At 38.5% G+C, this 27,472-nt stretch overlaps 1 protein-coding gene across 1 annotated transcript in view; it reads right to left on the bottom strand.

The window, feature by feature from the left end:
* Nucleotides 1–733: 733 nt before the first annotated feature.
* LOC131032378 (metal tolerance protein A1) overlaps nucleotides 734–27,472 on the bottom strand; it is a 29,059-nt gene continuing 2,320 nt past the window's right edge. Inside the window, exon 2 of the mRNA XM_057963339.2 lies at nucleotides 734–2,480. Coding sequence (XP_057819322.2) covers nucleotides 1,017–2,480 — 1,464 coding nt within the window. The 3' untranslated portion in view covers nucleotides 734–1,016. The remainder of the gene's footprint in view (nucleotides 2,481–27,472) is intronic.

Genomic DNA, 27,472 nt, shown 5'->3' on the forward strand with positions numbered 1-27,472 from the left:
CGAAATTACAATTAAAGATAAATAAGAAGCAATAAGTTTAATTAAGAAAGAAAATATGACAATAAACATATATAAAACTTATAAGCATAAATATAAATTAATTATATATATACATAAACAAAAACTAATGATAATATTAATAATCAGCATAGATATATACAATAATTAATAAAAACAAAAACTACAAATAAATAAGTGCATAAATTAAATTAAATTAAATAAGGACAATAATGTAGATGAAATACAAATGTTATTATAATATAAAAATAAGCAAGAACCAAAGATACATATAAAAAATAATATATTAATACATATAATCAAACACAACAATAAATAAATAAAAACAAAAACCAAAGATACATATAAAAAATAATATATTAATACATATAATCAAGCACAAAAGCAATAAATATATTATATAAGATACAAAAGAAATAAAAATGAAAAAAAAATGCAAGAGAGTAATGCAGATAGATAATAAAAAATACATATAAATAAACAATATGCAAAGAGTAATGCAGATAGATAATAAAAAATACACACAAATAAACAATATGCAAAAAGTAATGAAACGATGAAAATAATAATCACACCATAAAACACACAAAATTCATGATAGAAAAGGAACCCTCAAATTAATAATTTACAATAAAAATGAACAAGTTATTATATTATATTTGCAAATAATAATATAAATAATATATAATGATATAATATCATAAAAGACACAAAATTCATGATAGAAAAGGAACCCTCAAATTAATAATAATCAATTTTTTCGTTAGTCTTGTTCTGTTCGCTACTGCATTCAAAATAACCTCGGTCATCTTCATGTTCCTTCAATAGAGAAGATAGAGACTCGCATTGTCAGGCATAACACAGTTTGGCTTGACCAATAACATTAAGAAAATCTAGTTCCTAATACATTGACATCTGACACGGTAAATTCTTTTTTCTTATATGGACATCAGTCTCAACTGTTTAATATCCCTTTCTTCTTGAATTGCTATCTGGCATTAGTTTGCATCCCGTTCAATTTGAACAGTGACATGACTTATTTTGTAAGCCTTGTCACAATAATCTATAACCTTCTGAAGAATTAGATCAGCATTTGCATCAGACTTGATCCTTACATGGCAAGCCAACAAGATTTTACCAACTGTAATGGCCCAAATGTGCAGTTCATGAACAGCCACCACTCCAGAAATTTCCATCAATCCCTCCTCAAGTTTTGTGGCATCAATCTCACGTGGAGTGCTCTCCATTAAAACTTCAAGTATATTTCTCAACATGTTGATAGTGGTTATCAGCACAAGAACTGAGAAAAAAAGAGTGCATATTAAATCAATAATTCTCCATTCGGGTTTTGCCCAAATACATGCTCCTCCTATCATCACTCCAATACTTTGAATCAAATCTCCAAGAACATGAAGATACGCCCCTTCAACATTTATATTCTTATGTGGTGATTTTTTCTTTCTCAAACCTGTTTCAATATCCTCATCTAACCTGAGTGTAGCCCCATGTAAATTTTTGTTGTCAACATTCCTCCATTTGTAAGTAAAGTCACCTTCTTGCTCATCTGAATGACACTCAATGCCAGAAAGCAAAGGTTCTGTTATTGTATCTTTACCGACAACAATGTTCAACTTGTGAGGACTGTTGATATCAACAACCAGCTTACGAGAACTGTTTACATCCAAGCTCAAATTACAGGAACTGTGGTCATCATGATGACTATGTTTATGACTATGTTCTTCAGAATGTTTATCTTTCTGTTCATGTTGATGTTCCTCATTGGGACCATGGCCGTGATTATGATCATGCTCACGAGTATTGCCATTATCATGATCATGATCATGCCCATGGACATGGCCATGATCATCATGCCCATGACTGTGCCCATGCCCATGACTGTGTCCGTGCCCAAGTAAGAAGATCATGACAAGGTTTACCAAAAACCCAAATGCTGCAACAATAAACATAAGCTCCCCATCAACCTTACTTGTATTGGTTAGCATCCTTACAATGGCCTCATACACAAGAATCCCAGTAACAAGCCAAATTAGTTGTATAGAGACAAGTGCACCTAAAATCTCAAGGCGATAAAACCCAAATGTTTGACGGGGTGTAGCTTCCCAACCAGACGCCCATATTGCAAACAGGGAAATAGCAAAACCAGCCACATCTGAGAATAAATGTGCCGCATCTGTGAGAATCGCCAGACTGTTTGCCTTTATTCCACCTACTACTTCAAGGCTCATAAAAAGAAAACACAAGATTACAGCTATCCATAGCTTCTTTGTTGATGCTGCCCGTTCTTTTGCATCTGCAGCACGACTTTCTGCATCAACAAAACCACAACCTGTCCCACATTGTATGCTTCCAAGTTCAGTTCTCAGTCCTGCAATTTGTGTTTCTTTGCAGGTATTATTTTCAAATTTTCTATCATGCTCGGATCCAGAAGCTTGACCTGCCATCTGAAAATACACGAGGAAAAGTTTAGCCAGCATATACAAACCCAAAGGAATGGCTAAGAAAATCAAAAGAACTTTAATAGAATATTTCAACATTCAAATATTATATACTTGATGATAAAAATGGCTCTGCAGCTTGCTGCATGCCAGCAAAACAGCAAGTAGACGTGTATCAGATGGTCCTAATCATTATCAATCCTGCAAATATGCTATACACATAAATGGAAATAAAATGGTGCATTTTGATTTCTAAACCATTGTTGACATTGGTTTATCCAAATCAAAGAGTATTCGATACAACAGTGGATATATCATAGAAAAACAAATTTATTGTATGTATGTAAAAATATCCTAGGAAAATTCTTAGCTGAGTGGATATATATATATATATATATATATATATATTGTAGCTTTTCATTTACGTTGAGGATTAGAGATGATTTTAGAAAGAAAAGAAAAAAAATCCTTATGACTTGACTTCACAAGTCAGTCAAACTACAGGTTGTGCTTGTGCAGGCGGTACTTCAACTGCAGATTCAACATTATGACCTCAAACATTTCCTAAACACCAGGAATTTACCAGATAAACAGATCTTCAAGAAGCTGAGTAACAGAATCAGCAGATCTCCACCATATTCATGTATTGTTAAACTTAAGAATGCTAACAAACATAGTAACACTTCTAAGGCAGCAGTTTTTGGAGATATCTCTTGTGCAAAACGCTATTCCTGTATTGACTCCTCAAAGCTCCATGGCAAATCTATCCATGGTATTGGTTAAGAACTCTGAAGGAACACAATGAGGTCACTGAGAGGGGGTGAATCAGTGAATCTTTAAAATTTAAAACCAATTATGAAAATACTAATGATGCAAAGAGATTAAAGTCACATGCACAAAGCAAACCATTTGACACAAGATTTACAAGGAAAACCCAATGTGGGAAAAACCTCGGTGAGAAAAGTTGTAGGAGTCTATTGCTCCAATCCAGCCTCACAATAGAAAACTGATTACAACATTTATGGGCACCAACCCCTGATTTTATGAGCACCTACTCAAAGGAGCACCTACCCCTGCTCTGAGCACCCACTCAGAAACATACAATGACTGAATGGATAAAAACAATACAATGAGTAACCTTGTTACAAATGAATTTTGTAACCCTTAGACTCTAATGGACACACATGCACTGCTGCTCTCTCTTATGCTGAATCTTCAATGTCTCTCTTCTGCCTTCTGATCTCTGCAACTCAGCCCAATTTTCTTCTCAATAGACTTCTCTCTCGGATGGTTCTTCACACTTTCTCTGTTACTGCAGCACTCTATCTCTTCTCAGAATGGTCACCTCTATGTATTCAGCATACTAACATTTCTTTTCTGCAACCCTCTTCTGAATTACACACCTCTCTTTTCTGCAATACACTCACTTCCTCCGAAGAGCACCCTTTTTCAATTCAGCATTCACACATCAATCGCACACCTCTATCTTTCTCTGCTACTCTTTTTCAGTCTCTACCTACTCAACTAACTCACCTCACTCACATCACATCAAAGATATCTGCTTTTTAGTCATCTCAGTCCATGCATGATTTTTCCCTCCAAAATATTCAAAACTTTTATTCTCGAGCTTCCAGGAAATCGTATCTGCAGACTGACTGACTGGATTCTCTGTACATTCTTTTCCATCAGATAGCCGTCATTCATAAATGCATTCTCTTGGAAACCTATATTCAGATCATGATTCTGATATTGGATTACTATACTTAGTAATCTTCAGTCTGGTAGATTTCCTCGAACCTCACAACTAACTGCAACTTGACTTCCTTAAATGCAGCTTCATCGTATCTCAACCTGCTCTGAATGGATAGAAAACTACCTCAGTTATGAGCTCTAACACAACACGAAAAATCTTCTATCATTCGGATGCACATTCATTTGTTCTGAGAACTCTACGTCTTCAGATTGATCATCCATGTCATCTAGTCTTCGCTAGTCAACTGCCCAAGTGGACAAAACACCAATGGGGTTGCATTCGTGGCATCAAAATCATCTTATTCGGTCAAATTCAACATATAGGGTTTTATCGGCAAGACTCTGTGTTGTCACACCGACATAAAACCCTTGGTGGTCAGTTTAAACCGTCTTCACCTCCTGTGATAGCCTTTGTCGATGTGACAACTTCGGTGTCACATTGAAACCATTTTCGCTATAGCTAGGACCGGTCAACGAGGCAATAAGGGTCATAGCAAAAGACTATGTCACCCCGAAATGCAAGCTATCTCACCAAGACAGATGCCTCATCACGTCGAACAATCATCATGTCGGGGTAGCATGATGGGCCAAAGTGAGGCAAATGCCGACAAAAGGCAAACGACCCCACAAGTACACCTCACTTCCAGCGTGGACCAATGAGCAATCACCAACTGGATGCCATCGAACACAATGGCTAGATGGGCCTAACAGAGGTCCCACCATATCGGTATAACTTATACCACTCGGCCAGAAAGAAAACTGATCATGGCGAAAGAGCAAGTCATGCCGAGATAGATAGGCGGCCCCACACGAACAACTCGCCGCACGATTGGACCAATGGACACTCGCCAGCTAGAGGTCTGTCGACAAGACGACAAAGCGGGCCCGATAGAGGTCCCACCGCAGAGACATAAGCCGCCACGCCAACAGGGGCCCCACACGAGCACACCATAGCAAGGATGAAGCAATCAACGACCTCCACACGATCACGGGCCCCACACGAGCACACCATAGCAAGGATGAACCAATCAATGACCTCCACACGATCACGGGCCCCACACAAGGAAAGCATATCTGCAAGAGGCGAGAGCTCTACACAGACCGACTTCGGTCTTGCCGAAGGAGAAAGTCACTGCGACAAGGAATAAATGTCGCCAAGACCACAAGCATGTCACACTGAACAAAAATGAATATCAGCCAGACATATCAGAGGTCGCACCAAAAGGGAACTCATTTTGGCTAGACGAAGAATCCATCCCACCGAAAAAGGATATTTCGGTGTAATTCCGAAGGGTGGCCAAACGGAAGGAAAGTCTTACTGAAAAGACTTTTGTCGCCTCCCAACCAAGGGCCCCACATGAACGGACAACCTTGGAGAACCAATCAATGGCTGCCACATGGTACCGTCGAACACATGGGTGAAGGGGCCGCACAAAACCAACTTGGCCTAAGTAAACCAACAAGCATACGCCACCTGGATATATGCAGACACTCGAACAAAGTTGGCCAAGCTATCGGAGACCGGCCAAAAGTCAAAACTAAGAACAAAATGACTTCAATTTTTTCAGTCGGACGCGATCACACGAGATGCTTGGCGAGGTCCACATCGGAGATCGGATGATCGAGAGAAACTCAAACTTAGGAACAAAAGCGATACACTTCCACTTTTTCAATCAGACGCAATAGGCAGATAAGAGACTTGGCTAGGCCCTACCGAAGAGAAAACTATTTCATTGTAACTCCACAAGCCGCCAAAACAAGAAGTGAGTCTTGCCGAAAGGCAAGGTCTCACCGAACTAGAATGCATGTCGCCAAGACGAAGAGCATATCACACCGAAACAAAAAGGGTTATCGTGTAACTCTACACAGCCCGAAATAAGTCACAGTGATAGAAGAAGTCACACCGAAAAGCACGATGTCGCTGAGACAAAAAAGGGGGTCTTGCCGAAAACTGTCAACCATGTGGATTTTTAGCATATCTCAATCTGCAACTTGCACACATCAGAAGCAGTGGATCAAACACACTCTGAGACACATGTACAACATAAAACCACACCATTTACACCTTTGCAACACATACAATCAATTCTTTTGTAGATATTAATTCTTCTGCAACCAGCAACTGCTTAACCTAGTTGACATCAATGACAACATTATGCCAAGAAACTCTTCATTGCCCATAAAGTTGATAGCCCAGCTGTAAAACTTGAACCTACTGCTCCAGCTATATTTGAGATCCCTGAGGATCCTACTGCACCGATTGTGTTGGGAATTTGTTGAAAGTGGTTTACCTGAATAAAGAGGAGTTCAACAGATGAGATTAGAGAAGAGGAAGTGAATCGTCCCGATGTGGGAGGTAAACAAAGGTTTTAGTAAAGTTGGAACCTTCCTTCAATTACAGTGATTCAGGAAGGTCATGTGATTAAAGGATTTTAAGATACTGCTATCACTATTCATACTTCAGATTCCATCTCCAATAGTGATCCAAAATGGCAGACCTCCTCACATGCGTGTATCATTCAATCTTCTGGGTACTCCCAGCACAGCACAGGAAAACAATAAGGTGATAAGTTTTCTTCTACACATAAGTGCAGTGGGAGTAATTGCCAGACAATTCCTAAAACAATAAGTTGTCTTCTACGTTATGAGTGCAGTGGCAGTGCTTGCCAGACAACTCCTACATCAATAAGTTCAAGTTGTCTTCTACCTATAAGAGCAGTAGAAGTGACTTCCAGACAACTCCTGAGTGTGTGCATAAGTGATGTAACAGGATGTGAACATATCTGCTTCCTCACAAGACTAGAGAGTTTTTGAATAGTGTGATCACTATTCATAATTCCAATTCCATCTCCAATAGTGATCCAAAATGACAGACCTCCTTGTGTGTGTCATTCAATCTTCTCAGGATGCCCTAAGCACAGCACAGGAAAACAATGAGACAATAAGTTGTCTTCTACACATAATTGCAGTGAGAGTGACAGCCAGACAACTCCTATGTCGATAAGTTGTCTTCTACATTATAAATGTGGTGGTACTGACAGCCAGACAACTCCTAAATCAATAAGTTTTCTACGTCGAAAGCAGTGGAAGTGACTTCCAGACAACTCCTAAGTGTGCACTCAAATGATTTAACAGAGATAAAAAAATAACAGTTTCCTCTGGAGGGATAAGACATCATAAAAAATGCAGAAATGAGAAGAATCTTACATACAGAGGGGAGGAGGATGAAGTAATGAGAAGGATTAACAAATAGCCAATGATGATACTTTAAGAAGATAACCAAGTTGAGTTGGAGAACAAAGAAAGAATCACCGGCTGGAAGAGAGCAACTGCAAATGCAACAACTTAGATACTAATGAGGAAACAAAGAAAATGCTTAGGGCTTCAGAGAGGAATTTGGATAAAGCATCAAAAAGTGAAGAATAAAAAAGGTTGATATAAGAGACGTCATCCTTAATATGTGTTGCATTTCTCTTCTGGCTGAGCATATAGAGATGGGGACAAAATTTGTTCTGATGAAAATTGATGAAGCTAACCTGGGTGAAGGTCTCACCTTGAATTCAGATCTGTTAGTTCAAAGATAAACTAATTCTCATGCCCACATTGATATACTTCAGTTACTAACAAGATCCCTGACCTTTCTACTGTTGAATACATGAACAAGGCCCATGACAGTATACCTCATTCCGATTCCAAGTTTACAATGTCGAAGGATAACACTTAATTTCCTCGAAGACTTGACTTTGATTTTTATTTAATAGTGATGTAATCTTATAAACAGCAATATTCTTTGGGTGAGATACATCTGAATATATTGTCGTTTGAGCAGACAGCTATTTTGGCTGTAGTTTGAACATTATTTGACACTATAGTTCAATCCAACCTTGGGGATATCATACCTTGTATAGTTTTTGCTGTCACTAACAAAAACAATAATGGATCCATGACAAGTGCACAAGTGCGGGTGAGGAAAACAAAAGGTTTTCATATGTGAATGTATGTAATTTTGGGGTGGAGAACAGTTACTAGTTTTCCTTCTAATCTAAGTCCTGCAAAAAGAAATTATCTCCTCTTTGAATAGCCATACAAAACAAGGGTTGACATCATCTCCTCAACCTACTTTCTCCTCACTCTTCCAAAATGTTGTAACAACAGACGCCAATAGTCCACCCAGAAAAGCTTTATCATATTTAGGACATAATATCATAGGCCAACATCTATACCCCAAATGCAGATTTAGGCATTTGCAAATGCATGTCATGAGATACTCAAAACATCCTCAAAGGTTAATATAGCAGTTGAAAATGGCTATCAAGAAACAAGCCTTGATTGGCAAATTCACAGATCTGTGTTTCACAAAGAGGCAATTAAACAAATAACTATGTTCAATTAGGTGAACCCTGTGCCTGTCCCCCTTTGACACATGTTCCTTGCAGCTTGCTATCGCCTTCCAACTCCATCTTCCACTGTTGTTTACATTAAATTAGCTGCATGTCTGACCTACATCTAGAGATTTTCCATTACTACTTTCTGGTAACATTATACCAGTGTTCTATGAGGACATATCCCCAGGGGTCCAAGTGATATCCCAGGACGGGTATAGAGACAGGACATCCCCAACACATGTTATGATTTCAAATTTGGGGCATCCTGGAAACAGGGTGACTCTCCTGTTTTTATACACATCCAAGGGCATTTGGGATGGCATCCTTCAACCATCCAAGGGACATTATGCATCCCTGAAACATCATGGCCCCAAACAGCTTGCATCCTTTGGCACAAAAAACAAACCCACTAATTTGTTATCAAGATAATGCTGCAAAATTAAACTATTACACTAAAAGAAACACTGATTTGTAGCACTAAAGTAACTTTAGAAATATTAAATGTCTTTTACAAACCACAGAGTTATGTGTTGTCCAAGTGTAGTTCATATGTGCTCTAAGATGAATTTCATGTATTTTACTGCTCTTAGCATCACGATAGCAAGAATAAAAGGAACCATCTACAAATAGGGAGATAGAGAAATCTTGCCCTTGATCCATTGCATGAGGCCCATGTATTTTACTCCTTGCTTAGGCATACTCCAATGTTCGGTTGCAACTCTCCCATTAGGATGAGCAAACATGGTGATCATGGATTCCCTAATGCAAGCCTCAATTTTGGTTCAAAATATTCTCCTATTGTTCCATTGATAGTCACTACAAAGTTACGTGTGGTGATGCAACTTCTAATCCATTAAATTTCAACTTCTTTTGGTTTGTTTAAACTATTTTTTTATTTAGGTGTTTTGTTTTGAAGTTTCAACTATTAATGTCTATATATTATTTTAATAGTTGTTCCAGAGATCCAGGCAAAAATTTGTTGTCACTGAAACCACATCCCCTCATCCTTGAAACTCAGAGAAACATTGTGACTTATACTGCTCAAATATTTTAATGCTTGCATTGGAACCACCTAGATGTGAATTCATAATAGGGCAACAAACAAGCTAGGTCTTCATGAATTAGAATAAAGAGATCTTAGATTGCAAAGAACCCCAGTTACTCCAATAGATAAGCTAGGACTGTGTGAGCTATATTAAAAGGATCTTGGATTGCAGAGAGCCTCAGCTGATTGGAGGAAACTAGTCACAACTTATGAGAAGTACGTACTCCAATTGGAAGAGTCTCTTGTCCTTCATATTCTCATTGGAATCCCTTCACTTCAAGACACCAAAAAATACATTAGTTTCCTGTGTAAGGAGGGAGCTAATGTGATTGATTATGTCCTTGTTACCAGGTCTTCGATTCCCCACAGAAAAATGTTTCTAACCTTATTTTCCTGTTAACCATAGTTTCTTAGACTTTAATTCTTTATCTTTTTTCCATCCTCTTCCTTAATTATGTGTGCATGACAAAGTTATGCTCCCTATAAAATATATTATCAAGAGTTCATAATGTTAGTCATGATGTTGTCTGCACGAGACCAAATACCATGTGGATTTTTATGGTAACATAACATTTGATCTCTATCCAAAAACTTCATTAGCTTAAGTCTTTGGTATTTTAAGGAAATTACACTAAAAACAAGTTTACAACAATGATATGACCTTTGCAAGTCATTGGTTTTTCAAAGGACTCACAATCAACTCATGTTTGTACAGCAAAGTTATGACACTCACCTGCAGCACGTTTTAGAACACCTACAACATTGTTGAAAGTGGCCTACACCTTGCTGAAAGTGACATACACCTTGCTGCAAGTGAATTTGTTGCCTATGCTTGATTGAGGTAACTGTTGTCATTTCCATGACCCCATTGATTGTTCTGCAGGCATTTCCTTCACAGTTCAGGTCTGTTATCAAATGAAGGGTTTAACCCTTAGACCCTAAACCCTTGGCCTTTCATTGCCAATTTGAAAGTGAACGGCAGATTGTCAATTTCTTGCAAAATGAAGCAGAATTTTCTGCTAAAAATAAGTCTATGCTGCAAGACCAATATGGAGATCAGATTATGCAGCTCAATTCCAACAAGTTGCCTAAAGGTCTAGTCACCTTGGAAGGCATCTTCAATTCGGATGATCAATTGAAGAACAAGAACATGAACCTAGCTGCAAAGAGAGGTGATTATAAGCCAGTGGTGTTTGCCAAAATGATGCAAGGGTTCATAGCAATCTTGCATCAACCAAAAATATTTCTTTTTTGTTTTGCTTTCTGTTTGCAGTTTCAGAATTTCTTTCTGTGTCCCGGATTTGGCTCACCGGAACCTGTGGAGTTGGATTTTGCTTGAAGACCTGATCATCTTCCTTATTTCCAAACCGTGGAGCATTTGGATCATTTTCCGGCAAGTTATCGCTACCGGTTTCCGAGACAGTTTTTTGTTACCGGTTGCCTGGACCTATTTGCATTGGTGATCTACCGGATCCCTTCCGTAGCTTGTGGAGTCTTGAGCGTTGATTCCGATGTTCCTTAGCATGTGGCCGACCTTTTCCCATGATCTACACTTCATCCTTTGGATTTTCCGGAGACCTTGTTGGTTTTGCACGTTAGGTCTTGTTCTTCAACTTTTGATCCCGTTTTGGGCCGACCAGATCCCCTTGGATTGTATAAATCATTGTAATAGAGCATTAGAATGTAATCAAGAAGTTAGACTAAGCATAGAAGATAGATCTTAAGCTAAGTTACCAGTACTTCACATTTTTCCCCCAAATCTGGATACGATAGGTATCGGATTCGACCTGGAATCCTTGTGGATTCAAACAAGGTACTGATTTTTTCCACCTGAAACGTATCCGCTTTTGGAGTCACGAATCCCGACGTATCCAGTGTAGACGTGGCGATTCCATAGGGTTTTTTTTACGAATCCGCATCATGCACAAATTTTGAGGGTTTTTTCACGGGTAGAATCGCGTTGTTTAACGTTTTAAACCCTAAAGCAAAGCCAAAAGTTAAAAAACGCAGAACCATTCCTTCCACGCCACGCACAGTGAAAACTAAGAAGGGAAACTAAAAAACGGAAACCATTCTTTCTGTTGCGACGACACAGAGGTGAGGGGTGACGGGAGGCGCGACGACACAGAGGCGACGACGAGAGGCGCGACAACACAGAGGAGGCGACGGGAGGTGCGAAGGCACAGAGGAGGCGAGACTGGAGGTGCACAATGAATTCGATATCTATCATGAGTTCATAACAGTCAAATTTTGACAAATGGATATTTCATATTAAGACTAGACTTACAGTAAATTTGTAAATTTGTAATTTTGTTATAGTTATGAAACATATATGATAGTTCCAGGTTTTGTTTAGCATATGGATGATATGTGGGATTCTAAATTTAATTTTTGTTTCTACTTATTAGACTGCATATATGCATATATTTATGATTTTTACATTTTTTTGTACGGACGTACCCAACCCCCCCCCCAAAAAAAATGTTGTACCAGCGTACCGTACCCACATACCAGTACCCGTGTCCGTACCCGTACTGGCAACTTAGATCTTAAGGTTTGAGGCCCCAGGTTGTGACCTGTTTTGTATTTTGAGCATGTTTTAGCAGGCCTGTTAGCCGGTTTCTATAACCCGGTTGTTACCGATTGGTTGTAATCAGTTTTCATAATATAATTCAATCTGTTCTGCATTGATTCCATCATGTCCCTGTGTTTCCGTTGTGTTTACTCTTTCTAACCGGTCTGGACTGATCTCTTTGAGGTCCCTCCTAGCCGGTGACTGCTTCACAAAGGTAGGTCACTGAGTTTGGGAAAGGTATGCTCCACAATTGAACAAGAAATCTTTGTTAATCTTTGTCAAAACTGCAATGATATAGTTGCTTGGACCTATGAAGATTTAAAAGGATTTGATCCTAGTTTAGCGCAGCATACTATAGAATTAGATCCTAATGCAAAGCTAATTAGACAAAAAAAAGGCCAATAAATCCTAAAATAGAGTCCTTGATGAGAAAGGAGAAGACCAAACTTATAGAGGCTAATATCATTTTTCCTATCAAACACTCCTCATGGGTAGCCAATCTTGTCCCTGTAAGGTAGAAGAATGGGGAAATCAAATTATGTGTAGACTTTAGAGACCTCAATAGAGCCTCTCTTAAGGATCATCATCCCCTTCCTTTCATGGAGCAGATTCTATCAAAGGTCAGTGGCTTGGAGAGATTTGTAGGTATGTTTGTCGTTGCACCAAAAGCTCGAGCTATCAATGCCCGCTACAAATGCCAAACTTACCCAGATCCACGGGAGGCGGTTAAGTCATGTCGCAAACCCCAAAGGAGGTGCTGACCACCAAGTCAACAATCTCCCCCTCAGCATTGAATGAGGGTTCTGCACTGACGGAATGAAGGAGACCTCCCAGGATTCGAACCCGTGACCCAAGGCTCTGATACAAAATGTAGGTATGTTTGTCATTGTGCCAAAAGTTCAAGCTATCAACGCCCGCTACAAACGCCAGACTTACCCAGATCCACGGGAGGCGGTTAAGCCATGTCACGTACCCCAAGGAGGTGTTGACCACCAAGTCAACAAGATTTTCATTCTTGGATTGATATTCAAGCTACAGTTAGATTTTAGTCCAAGAATCAGACCAACATAAGACTGCGTTTACTACTAAATGGGGTACCTATGCTTATTGTAAGATACCATTTGGGCTGACTACTGCAAGTGCTACATTCCAAAAAGCAATGGACATGGCTTTAGCAAAACTTTTGCTCATATACCTTGATGATAAAACTGTTTATTCAAAACATGCAGCTGATCATTTTGATCATCTTGAGCAAGTGTTCATAAAATGCAAGGAATATGGTGTGTCCTTGAACCTAAGCAAATGTGTACTTGCTACTGATCAAGGAAAATTGTTGGGACACATTGTATCCAAAGACAGCTTAGCCATTGATCAGATGCAAGTAGAGGCCATTCTTTGTCTTCACCTTCCCAATCACAAGAAAGGATTACAAAGTTTCCTTGGTAGGATCAATTTTGTGAGGAGGTTCATTCTCAATCTTGTTGCTATGGTAAAACCTCTCACATCCATGTTAAATAAGAATTTAGCTTTCAGTTGGACCAAGGAGGGGAAGGCCAGTTTTAAAGAGATCAAGCACGCAATTGCTCAGACTCCTACTCTTGTTAATCCTAATTATGAAAAGGATTTCATCCTTTATACTTTTGGAGGAGAATCAGGTATCTTAGCTGTTCTGACACAACTGAACAATGATAATTTGGAAGAGCCTATTGCTTTCTTCAATGAGGAATTAAAAGATTATGAGCTTAAGTACAGCTATGTAGAGAAACAAGTCAATCACTATTTTTAGAGCATTGAAGAAGTTTAGACATATGTTGTCTAACAATAGGATCCAGCTTTTAGTTCCACGTGCAAATGTAAAAGATTTCCTTTTGAATAAGGATATTAGTGAGAAGAGGGTTGGATGGATAACATGTCATGGAATGACATAACATCAACATACCAAGCTTGTAAGAGGCAAGGGCCTATGTGAACAACTTGTCTCATCTTTTGAGACCCCTTCAGAGGATGCCCTTGTGTTACAAGAAGATCAACCAACCAACATAACAGTCAAATCAGTTGGGTGAACGACATGACTACCTTCTTGATGGAGGGTAGATATCCTCAAGGTCGAGATAGGACCAAAAGGAGACATTTCAAAAAGCAGTCCATTCCTTATGTCTTAGTGGATGGCATATTCTTCAAGAAAGATCCTAATGGGGTCCTATTAAGGTGCATAGAGAAAGATCAAGTCAGCAGACTGCTAGAAGAGTTTCATGATGGCCTTTCAGGTGGTCACTTCTTTGCAAGGATCATTGCAATCAAGATAAGGAGGGTTCGTAACTATTGGCCAATCTTATTCAATGATTCACACAGATGGATGAAGAAGTGCAAGAAATGTGCCTTCTTCTCAAGAGAGTAAAAGTTAGTTGTGCTTCCTCTTCATCCTATTCAAGCAGACCAGCCATTCACAAAATGGAGTTTGGACTTCATTGGCATGATAATTCCACCTTCTAGTGTTGGTCACAAATGGATTTTGATAGCTACAGATTACTTTACCAAGCAAACAAAGGTAATACCATTAAAGGATGCCACAGAGGCTTCAATGTTGGAATTCCTTGATAGAATTGTGACACTTTCGCAATCATCTCAGATAATGCGAAGGCATTTGTTGGAGCCCAGATTAATTATTGGGTAGTTAAGCATGGTATATACCTAAAGACATCATCAAATTATTACCCCTGAGGTAATGGCTTAACTGAGTCCTCCAACAAAAACCTCATCAAGATAATCAAGAGGACAATCGAAAACAATCAAAGGTCTTGGCACAACAAATTGAAGACAACTTTATGAGCTGATAGAATCGAACCCGAGAGAGCAGTTGGTAACTCCCATTTCATGTCGGTATATGGGAAGGAAGCAAGGCTTCCACTTTTCTTTGAGTTGCCCTCACTTGATTTAGCACATCAGCTAGAATTAATGGAAAATGATGCTATGACAATGAGACTAGCTAAGCTAATGGAGCTAGACGTTATAAATCGAGCTCTGCATACACTTGGGGTTCATCAAGAGCAAGTCAAAAGGAGTTTTGACAAAAGGCTACTAATAGGGTCTTCAAAGAGGGAGATCTAGTACTGAAGTGGGATGCAAACAAAGCCAAGGCATAGACACTCCAAGTTTAATACTATTTGGAGAGGCCCTTATATCATCATCACTGCAAGGAAGCCAACGCATTTCATCTTTCCAAGCTTAATGGTGAAGCTCTTCCAATTCCAATGAATGGAATCCATCTCAAGCCTTGCTTCTACGGGAGGTTTGATGATTTTGTACATATTAGAGTAGTTGTTTCCAATTTTCCAAGAAGTGCCCATGCACAAGCTATTTCCTTCCAAGGAATTGCATTTTTGACAGTTTTGTTGCACAATGTCATTAGATTTCCACAATCTATTAATCTATTTGTAGAATGCTTCTGGATTTGATTGTGTGACTTTTTTTGAATCAACGTTTCGGATCACACTCTGTGATCCATCATTAGGATGATAGCAGTAGAGAGCACTAGGAGAAAAATCATCCTGATGCTCCTAGTGCTCTCTACTACTATCATCCTATTGATGGATCACAAAGTGTGATCCGAAACGTTGATGCAAAAAACCTCACACAATCAAATCCAGAAGCATTATACAGATAGTTTTGTTGCAGTTGCAGAGATTTTGGCAAGGAGAACTAGGAGGTTCATTCTCAGGCCTGTGACTCTGTGCGCAATGGATTAATCAAGCATCTGGCCTCATGTTTTGCAAGCAAACCTCCTACTGAGTCGCCAAGAAAGTTGTCATTTCCATGACCCCATTGATTGTTTTGCAGGCATTTCCTTCGCAATGTTGGTCTGTTATCAAATGAAAGGTTTAAGCCTTAAATCCTAAATCATTGGCCTATCATTTTTTGCCTTACGTTCTAATTTTGAGTTGACATGCTATTGCCAGTCATTATCACTTAGGTGACATTGAAGGCCCCTTATACTATTAGTCAACCAGCCCCATGACCTTGCACTTTTCCTATTTATCGACAACTCATTTTGCCCAAGTCTTCCGCATCCTTGCACCCCCACAAGGGCTAGAGCTTTAACACTTTGGCCCCCGCAGACTCGTGGGAGAAGTCTTTTCATATCGCATCTTAGCCTCTTAGGACCACCACACAACCTTGGCCCTCAACTTTTCCTGCTCACACCCTCCCAACGATTACCTTCTTATGCAACTAGCAATCATGGGCGTGCGGGTGGTAATTATATCTTTGTTCGTTGCGCCCCTGCGATGGTTTCTCCATCAGTCTACTAGCAAGTGCAGGGCCACGGGGACGTCAAGCCTGATGACTGTTTGGTGTTCTTTTGCTTCCCCCCACTACCCTGTGGGTTCACATTTTAATCTTGCACAATGAGAAACACTTAGGCCATCTCAACTGTACGTTCACATGCAAGGACTCTGCATCAACGACCCGCATTCAAACTTGCAACTTGCTTTCATATTTCAATGGTCATGGCCATATTTCTCAAGCCAAGGAGTAAATTGACTTCCCAACTACCCCAACCACATTTGATACAATCTACCGACTAGGAATGACACAATAACTTCCCTCCTACTCACGCAATCCCAAAGCAAGCCATGCACCTTTATGGCTGCAAGTGGCCCATTCTCTAATAAAGGACACCATATCTGTCCCAAGGCCGCCCTGATTTCATGGGCTCATTATCTTTTCGACTGCAGAGGGCATTCTTGGGGCTTGTTTCCTCCTTCCAATAGATCAACTTGCACGTCTAGGATCAAATCTTGATCTGATTTGCCCTCTTGATTATCATGTTTGCTAACCCTAATTGAGTGAGGGTTTGAGCTTCATGTGAAACATATGAGTTATGCTTGCTCTATAAAGGCAAATATGTAACATATGTTAAGGGTTATCCCCTCTTTTCCAAAATAGAATCCATATTCTATATCTATTAAATGTCGCCTTGCCTCTACTTTAATAAATTCGTTATTTTACCTGCTCTTTGATTCAAACATCTTGTGTGTATTATCTCACCTTGTTTGAATGCATTTTTCTCTGTTTCCAGATTATATAATTTTGTTGACATGCTTATATATGTTTGTGAATGCTTCTTGCTCCTTTCAACAATTCATTAAGTTTTGACCTTCATATGTATTTTGAGAGACTAATAAGAATAGAGATTTGTGTATACTTTGACAATCCTTCATTGATATTTTGTGCAATCATAGGCAAGGAGAAAAAAATTCTCATATCGATGCATCACCTCTTCACTTTCTGCACTTCCTTCCCCCTTTTCCTTTGAAAATCAGTAGATTAGGCATTAACGGCATCTTCTTTAAGTGTTGGGTTGGTTCAACACTTGCACCTAGATCAAAAAGGAAGCAAGCCTTCTCCAAAGATTCAACCCTATTGAGCAAGGTCCCACACTTAAAGGTTGTTTCCATGTTTCACAAGGTTGTTGAGTTGATAGCCCAACAAGGGTGCGAACTCTTGTGACAACAGTAACATACAGAAACCTAACATCTTAACCAAATTTCAGCTCATGTCCCTCTAACAAGGCCCAAAAACCTCAAATTAATGGAGAAGGGTTGAGGACCCATTCAGTCCATTAAGATGCTTTGTTACCCAATACCACAAGACCATAGTTGAAAAACTCAAACTCTACAATAACTCAGCAGACCCAAAAAATTTAAAAACTCAAGACTCGGCAAAAAATCGAGGAAAAACTTGGCAATAACTCGACGAATTTATCAAACGTTTGAAAATACAAAATTTTAAAAAAATTCTTCAATACACATACTAAATTCGTAGAACATATTACCAATTTCCATCATATATAGATCAAAATTTGTGTTTAATGCATATCATCGACCAAAAACTAAATGCAACCTCTGAATACATATAAATTAAAAGTTCCATATCAATGAAAATTATGAATTGTTTCAAGCATAATCCTTGGTTGCATTGGCCATGTAAGAATGAGTGTGACAATTTCAAATACAGTTGTACACATTTTTGGGTCATTTGAATTTTATATAGAGCATTTGTACTATTTAGAGGTTGTCAATATAATATGAACTTTTTAAATATATAATCTAATTATATATTTTAAATTTAAATTTTATATAAAATTTAATCTCAGAGATTTAATTTTAAAAATAGCAAAAATTAGTTAAAAATAATTATATATTATTATATTTATCTTTAATTATAATTTTTAATAATAACAAAGACATGGTTAAAAATTGAAAAAAACATTAAAAAACCCAACTTCATTTTGTATCTATACAAATCTTTCATATATTTAAAAACACCTACATCAAAGGAAATTTTAGAAATTATAGAAAATAAACAATAATTTAGCTTTTAAAAATATACTGTACTTTACTCTTGTGGAAGGGAGAATTTTTTTTTCCAGCAGCAAAACCTTCGGTTTTGCCCATTGCATCCTATTGTGCCCTTTGCCCTAGTTGCACTTCCAATTTGTAAACCACACAGTAAAAAGGACCCAAAATCACTTTAAAGCATCTGCAGTTTAACAAGGTTTTGTTTTTATATACTATTTGGGCGAGTTTTTTGCCAATTTTAGATAAAAAAAACACGCATTTTGGACAAGTTATTCTATGATTTTTTGTCGATTTATAGCAAAAACTCACCCACGAGATTTCCTACAAGTGACTCACAACCATATTTGGCTCGCGAGCACTACCAAGTCATACAAAAACTTGTCCAGTTTTTCCAACTTTGCACAAGGCAAACAACACTCTAGTTTTGATGTTCTTTTGCCTCCAACTAACCTTATATTCCTTGCATGCATGAAAATATGTTCCATCCTTTCAACTACTCTCTCAAACTCTTAAGACAAAAAATCTTCCGCTTACATTCATCAACTACTTCCCCTTTAAAGTACTAGCCAAAGAAATCTTGGATTTGCCACTATCAAAATTCAAAAAATACTATTTTCCCTTCAAGACTAATAAATATTGGTTCTTTCTCTGAAAATAAACCACATCTCTTTCATATAGATATTAAATTCCAAGGATCATGCAACACATCCAAGAAAATTACATCAAACAATACCTTACCGATAAAATTTAGACACTCCAAACCACAGCTCACATTGCTTTGTAACTTTTACCTTCACATCTATCTTCAACCAACCCAAGGAATAAGGACATCAACTTGCATGAATCAAAGAATACATTAAACCTTTTACAGCTTTTACCTCTGACTTGTACCTTAATGTGGAATAATTTTATGGGCTCCTCTTCACTGGGAGTTCCTCCACTCACCAAAAGAGCACATTTGTTCAAGGTCAGGCAAGAAAGGCACTCGCCAACATCATATGGTGTTCTTACATTTCTTCTACCTCATCCAAGAAAGTGACAAATCAGATAACATACACCAACAACTCTCCTCTTCATTCACACCTTTATCTGAATGAGTGTAGTGTGTTTTGTTCTACCTTGCCTTTTCTCTGACAGAAAAGTACAATTATTCTTTCCTTTGCCCTCTATATTCTTCTTGCCACCATGTTGTTGTTCATAATGCCCTTGCTACAAGTGAAAGGAATCCACTTTTTGTCTAACTCAAAGTAACATGCTTGGGCACGTGCTTCATTGATATTCTAGGCTCCATGAAGACTGCTATCTGTAGTTGGCACAGTTTCTGCCCATTTGGGATTTTATATGTTTGGCTCCCAATTTTGGGTGAAAGGGACATATTCCTTGTCCCCAATTACAAATTGCCCCTTGGCTCCATTGCCACAGATGAACATTGGATATTTTGTAGGGGATACAAAGAAATATCTAAATTGACAAAACAGTATAAGGTGTAGTTCCAACTCCACAGGCTTGAAGTACATTGCAGAGGTTAGAAGTGTATACATAGTTCCATGCAAAAGTTATTGGAGCCATTTTGTGTGATTCAAATAAATTTGGAATGGGCAAGTTGGTGTTTATAAAATCTTGTTGGGGTTTGAGTTATGTCAACATCTCTAATAGATGAATACCACGCAATTGGAGTGCCCATACTATCTCCTCGAACATTCACTACAGCAGCACAAACATTGAACACTGTTAGTAGGTTGCATGTTCTTCTGTGAATCTTTGGACTTCATTGCTTCAATGATATCTCCCTCAACAATGGTTGGACACTACCACGCAACACCCTTGTCACTCTTATAATCTTTGGAATTGTAAGAGAGCATTTGGCAAGCTCTTCAAGCAAAACAGAAACTTTTTTCCCTTTTGCAAAAAATTTATGTTGATGCAAATCTCACACAATTTAAGGGGGACAAGCTTTTGACAAGCTCACATTAAGTTGTTTCTGCCAAAAAATGAAACAAGTGGGTGTTATCAATGATAGTAGGGTTGTCATTTGTGATTATCACCCTCCTAGGTGGTCAAACTTTTTAATATTAGCATGACAGGGTTCTCAAGTCTCGATGGGTAGCAACAGCATCTCCATTACTTGTTGGAAATAAAATGGTGTTATATGCTCTTTTCCAAGGTCTTTTTAGGATGGACTTGCTTTCCAAGATCTCATAAGGCTCATGACAGCCCTCACAAGCTCTCACTCATGTTGTTTATTGCTTTTGGATCTCAGCCTTTTGTCATAAGACTTAAATGTCTAGTGGTGTTCATAGTTCTAATGGAATGGCTTGCCTCACTCAGAATAACATCAAGTCCATAGTTACACTAGTTGCTTATGATGTTGACCCTAGATGCATGTGGCTCCAAGTTCACACGAGGTCTCTTCCTAGTTGGGATATCTTCGTTGTTATGTATTATTTTTCCCTACTTCATTCTTGTTGTCATTCACATTGATGGAGACCCCTACCTAGACCTTGTTGAGACATGGACCAGCTAGGACTCGAACCTAGGACCTTCCATACGCTGCTGGAGTGCTCTACCACTGAGCTACTGGCCCCTCATGGACCAGTCCATTGTCGGTCCGGGTGTGGCTTATTTCCAACACCAACACCCCCCCTTAAGCCACAACTCTCGTGTGCTTGAGGCTCCTAGCCTAGACCTGGCTCTGATACCATGTAGAGACATGGACCAGCTAGGACTCGAACCTAGGACCTTCCATACGCTGCTGGAGTGCTCAACCGCTGAGCTACTGGCCCCTCTTGGACCAGTCCATCGTCGGTCCGGGTGTGGCTTATTTCCAACACCAACAACTATAAAAAAATTCCAAGTTCTCCACAACTAGCAATATCATTCTATTGAGAGACTTCAATGCTTGTATTGGGACCCACTATACACCCATTCATGATCTTGCAAAGGATGAGGTATGCCTTCATGAGACGGATCCAAAGGAGTTTGGTTTGCAAAGAATTTTTTTTTATGGTAATACTATTGTTACAACCTATGGAAAGCATCTTCTCCAATTAGGGGAGTCTCAAAGCCTCCACTTTCTCAACGATCTCCCTTGCTTCTTTGATTGTGATAGATTCACTTGTATTCCTCATGGTGATGGTGCAAGTGTCATGGACTATGTTATCGCCTATAGGTCCCTCATCCCCCACATCCATAACTCCTTTATTTCCCTTTGCTTCCACTTCTCACTAATTCTCACTCCTTACACCAACCCGTCCCCTATTTCTAAACAAACAATATCCACTTTGTTCGTGAATATATCTTTGACTATTATGCTCGTCTCTCCCTTCTTTGAAAGATTTCTACTCCATTTCTCTTCCCACCATTATGAATTCCTTCATCAAGCCCTTAGGGATGGTGCCCTTGAATCTTATTGTCACACTTTACATTATCCTTGACCTCCTCGCCTCTGTGAATGCTACCCTACAAACTAGTAGATTGATGATGAATGCAAATCTCTCTATCAAAAGATCTAGTTTTCACTCACACATGACCCTCCCCTCCATCTATAGGGAATATTGTTGTCTTCTCCATCACAAGATGTGGGAGTTTCTTGCTTCTCGGTGACTTGGCCCCCTTTCTAACCTTCAACATGTCCCTACTGTGGGCTGGCTCCCTTTCTAACTGTTGGCAGTCCCTTGGACCCGTTGTGGTCTTTTGTTGGACATTAATAAATTTATCTTATCTTATACCCTCAAAAGTTCTTTATTACTGCCATCAAGAGACTCTACAAGACAATTGTTGATTGATTTCAAGCTATGCATGGATTTTGAGTTTTTCAAGGTTGCTACTGAATTTAAAAAAGAATGCCCTCTATCATCAAATGTCTATTATTATGCATTTGTGGTGTGAAAACCCCACACAAATAATAACTGTGAGAAATAGATGATTTGTAAAGCATTAGCATTCTCCCACCCTCCAATCCCTCCCGGTTTTACATTGGAACACTTTCAGTGTGATAGTTGTGAACCCCCCCCCCCCCCCAACTTGTGGTTGTTATTTGTATGATGTTCATTGATTGAAAAGCTTGTGTATAAAGCTGCATATCAAATAATGGGATTATGGTCTGTATCAATAATCGCTCATCATATGTGTAGTAAACAATTCCACATAAAAAAATTGTAAGAAAAAGGTGGTTTATTTGGCATTACCCACACCCAATCTAGAAGGTGGCTTAATGTGTCAGCATCATTCCTCTATACAATACTGACATTGCCCAACAGTTTCAACACAATGCCTTGTAAAGTCTCTCTAGCTAGTGGTCTCAATGTTCTCTCTTTATTACAAACATTTTATTTTTTCTCAGTGACCATTGGGGGAAAAGAAAATAAAACAGCAAGACGAAAAGTGTAGATGAGCTTATTAATAGCACATAGTATATAGAGCAACAACAGGGTCAAGATCATATAAAAAGAGCAATTAAATCAATGCATATATGAATCTATAAGAAAATCATATACATCACAGTCTGTCTTTCCCACTCCCACTCTCCCATTCCTACACTCCATCCTCCTCCTACCCTTACACACCCCTTCCCCCAAAGCGCAAGATCTTCTGAATTTTGGTCTGTAATACTTTTTGCGTGTTCCTAGCCAGCTTTTTACTCAACACTATATCAATGTAAACATACGTCTACGTGTCCACCTTTATGCAAACAGAGTACATACATCAAAACCACACTCTCTACCAAGATTGCATCTCTAGTCCTCATAGGTTATTCATATGTTACTTATGGCTGCATCTCTTTTTTGCTTCAAAGAAAATACTGCCTTGTAGTTTCAAGCATCAAACAAACAGCATAATTTAATCTTATACCTTTATTTGGCTTCTCTGACTATTTCAGAAGGGAAGTACTGGTATTGACAAAAAGAAGCCATACTCAGTTCTGAAGAGCTCTTCACACAGCAAAAAAACCCTATCCACTTTTAGTCAACGAATCCAATTAGGAGATGTATAACTAACAACAAAAGCATATCCAAAGCTTGTAACAAGTTTCTATTTTCAGCTATTGAAAAAATTTCAAGCCTATTTGAGATAAATAATAACAGAAGTAACATCAGTATAACAATATAACATCATCAGCCAGCATTGGCATGTTGTGATGGTTAAGTTGTGGTGGTATTGTTCTTTCCATCGAGGTTCAAACCCTGCTGGGGTGCTATCGTTGAATGTTTAAATAGGGATGAGGTCCCCCATTTGTGACCTCACCAATTCATAGCTCCAGGTCAAAAGCGTTTACCCCTCTTTTAAAAAAAAACAATATAACATAATCAAGAAAAAGACCACAATCACAGTGCAGGAAAATAACATCCGCTAAATAAACTAAAAATAAATAGTTATGAAGTCCACACATAGTAGCAATAAAAATATAAATTAGAAAAAAAATATGCTTTTCAGGTTCAAGTGTGGATCAATCTCTATAAATTAACTAAGGATGTCCCGCATGCTTTGGGACACTTACTTGAAAAGAATTTATGCTTTCCTGATCTCTCTGTATCAAACATATTTCATAAGATATGTAAACATTGCTACAATGGTCCAAAAATAAAGTTGGACAGGGAATAATTGCTATGATCATGAAAAAGATACCCTACTGAACTTGGTTCCCAGCAGGTCATGCGGCCAGGTATCGAATGTCTACGTGAATTTTGACAAAATAGGGATGAGCCCCTTGAATTGCAGCTTTTTAATAGACAGGATCATCCAAGCTATGATATTGCACCAAAACAACTCTAAAGCCTAGAATTCGCTTCTAATTTATTTACTTTCAGCAAAATTGCATACCTATTTGAGAACATTAATCATGGGAGCGACATCTGTTGGTGTGAATAAGGTATTTCACCTAGCTAGTTCACCTAGTAGATCCTATTCACATGTTAGGTTTACTTAGGTCCTAGAGAATCTTTCTACAATGTCTTAGTTGTAAATGAGATCTTATCTCATTTACTTCTTGTGTCCTAGGTCATTTAATAATTATCACTTTAGTTATCTCATTGTATAGGAGTAAGACACATATCGCAATCTTATCTAATCCTATCTCTCAACCTTGTCTTTACAACCAAGGCATTTTGTGTACATTACATATTCAATCAATTCAATCTTGCATCCATAATCAAAGCTATTCTTGCCATTCTCTCTTGTGGAAAGATATTTTTGTTTTGTAGGTGATCCAAGCATGTGGGAGTTCACAATCAACTCCTACATGGCATCAAAGCTCTACTTTTGCAAACTCCTTCCCAACTCTAAGGGAGGCAATTTGGCTTGAGTTGGTTGTTGGGTGCATATTGGAGCTTAAAAGGACCTCACGGTTGAATCCAAGGTGTCTAAGAAAGTCAATTTTGGATTTTGTTTCATCAAAATCCAACATACGAAGCCAAAACTATGAGGGTTTCAAGTTGGGTGAAGGTTGCTAGATCCAAGAGGTAGCTGAATTTTCGGAGCACTTTGGACCAAAATAGACCCTGTCGTCATGTCTGGGACGCCCAGAAAACATAAGATCAACTATCAAATCATCAAAATTTGATATTTTCATCCGAAGGCATCAAAGGTCTTTCTGCCCCCCATCACCATTTTTTGTTCGCACAATCATATGGGCATTCACACCAGACAAGCCATATGGCTCTATGCACGCATCACCCTGCTTTAGTAGTCTCCAAAACCATTAGCAACATATTCCAAAAGAATCAAGCATAGTCGATTAAAAAGAAAATTCTCTACGTACTCATCTACGCAAGTGCCTACATCACTATTCCATTGACAAGTACAAGTAGTATGAATTTCAGATTTTTTAATATTAAAAAAACTTTTGTTTCAATTTCCCACTACCTTTACTTGTATAGCCTAGTCATATCCGCTCCATGAAGGCACTTAACCTTAGCGGTGACCCCGGCTATTAGTGACATGCACGAGCTACCGCCCAAGTGGCACCACCACCACTCTAGTGGCGTTTATTTTTTAAAAATTGTAGAGCAAGCAGTCATATAGGAAATCTAGCGCTAGCACCCAAGGGCCCATTTTTTGGCCCCCATATGCTCTAAATAGGGCCTTTTTTGTCAAATCGCAACAACTTTCCATTGAAGAGTCAAAATTTTGCAAACAAAATATCAGAGAAAAGTTGGTTCCAAGCACTTCGCACTGGTGCAGGCCATTTTTATTAATTTTGTTGCAGGTGCAAGTAATTGCTAATTGAAGTCAGATATCGTTTTTTTGGCTCCTGCGCTCACAACTTTTGCCACAAACTCTGATTTTCATGACTCTTGCAGCGTTGGAAAGGTATTCAGGAGCTCTTTCAATCCATCCATGCACTTTTCCAGATTCACGTTTTATTTCATTTCTTGCCTTAGGTGTATCCTAGAGGATTACTTGGGCATGTTGGCATTTGGGAAGGTGCTATTTTGATCAAATCACTTCATTTCAGCTCTAGTTCATACTTCGATCTCCCGTTGCTTCAATCAAATTCCAAGGTTGCTCCAAAGAGAGTTTTCCAATGTTCCTTTTCAACAAGACAATCAATCATTTTGTCTATTGCTTCAATCCGATTCCATGATTGCTCCATCAAAAGTTTCCAGTGTTTCTTTGCATCAAAATCATCTTGTCTTTGTTGCTTCAAATAAGGTTCCAGAATTTGCTCCAAAGTGAGCTTCCAGTGTTTCTTTGCAACAAGTTATTACCATTGTGAAGGGGCTATATAGTGTCTCTCTTTCCTTCCTATGGAGGGATGATTGTATATTGTGATGGATGTAGGCATTGAGGGGTATCATTGAGTCCTCCATTCATCACTTATTTATGTCAATTCTCTCTTTTATAGAGGGGTTTTTTCCCATGTGATTTTTGTCTTTTACTTCATTTGTGAGAGATCTTTTGTAAATGGGTACCTAAAATGGCCTCGTAGCCAAGACCCATCATGCATCATCCTTGCATCATTGCATCATTTGCATTGGTTTGCTCCTCCCTAAGTTGAACTTAATAGGGTGTGTTGGTGTGAATAAGGTATTTTATCTAGCTAGTTCGCCTAGTAGGTCCTATTCACATGTTAAGTTTACTTAGGTCCTAAGGAATCTTTCTAGAAGTCTTAGCTGTCAATGATATCTTATCTCATATACTTCTTGTGGCCTAGGTCATTTAATAAGTGTCACTTTAGTTGTCTCCTTGTACAGCATTAATACACATGTCACAATCTTGTCTAATTCAATCTCTCAATCTTGTCTTCATAAGCAAGGCATCCTATGCACATTACATATTTTAATCAATTCAATCTTGCACCCATAATCAAGCAAGCCATTCTTGCTATCCTCTCCTGTGGAAGAATATTTTTGTTTTGCATGTGATTCTAGGGAGTGGGAAGTTCACAATCAACTCCTGCAACATCAGTATAAGTTTTTGATATAACTGTATCAGTGAATATAACCACAATGTAAAGAAAATGTTATCTGCTAAATTAATTCAAAGCAAAGAAAGATAACCCAAATTCAAACACAGCCAAGCTTGGTCCCCTGCCAAATACACATCTGAATGTTTATGGTGTGTGAGAATTTCGACAAAATAGAAACCCGGTGGATTATAAATATTTACTAGAAAGATTTCTCCAGCCTCTGCTATGGCTATTCTAGTGCTAAATATTTCCTACTTGCTTGACCCAGAAATGATAATGAAACCTGAATCCTCAACTTTCAAAATTATGGTTTGCTTTAGAGGATAGAAAGCAAAGGAATACTTATACAATTAACTAACAAAGCAAGACCCAAGAAACAAAGTGCAGACAATGCAAGCCCTGTCAAAATAAAAGATTTGTATCCATAGCCACACAAGTCTCACAATAAGAAGAAACAAAATCCTTCAGAAAAAAT

Source organism: Cryptomeria japonica, chromosome 8, assembly GCF_030272615.1.
Source record: "Cryptomeria japonica chromosome 8, Sugi_1.0, whole genome shotgun sequence".
Classification (NCBI taxonomy): Eukaryota; Viridiplantae; Streptophyta; class Pinopsida; order Cupressales; family Cupressaceae; genus Cryptomeria; species Cryptomeria japonica.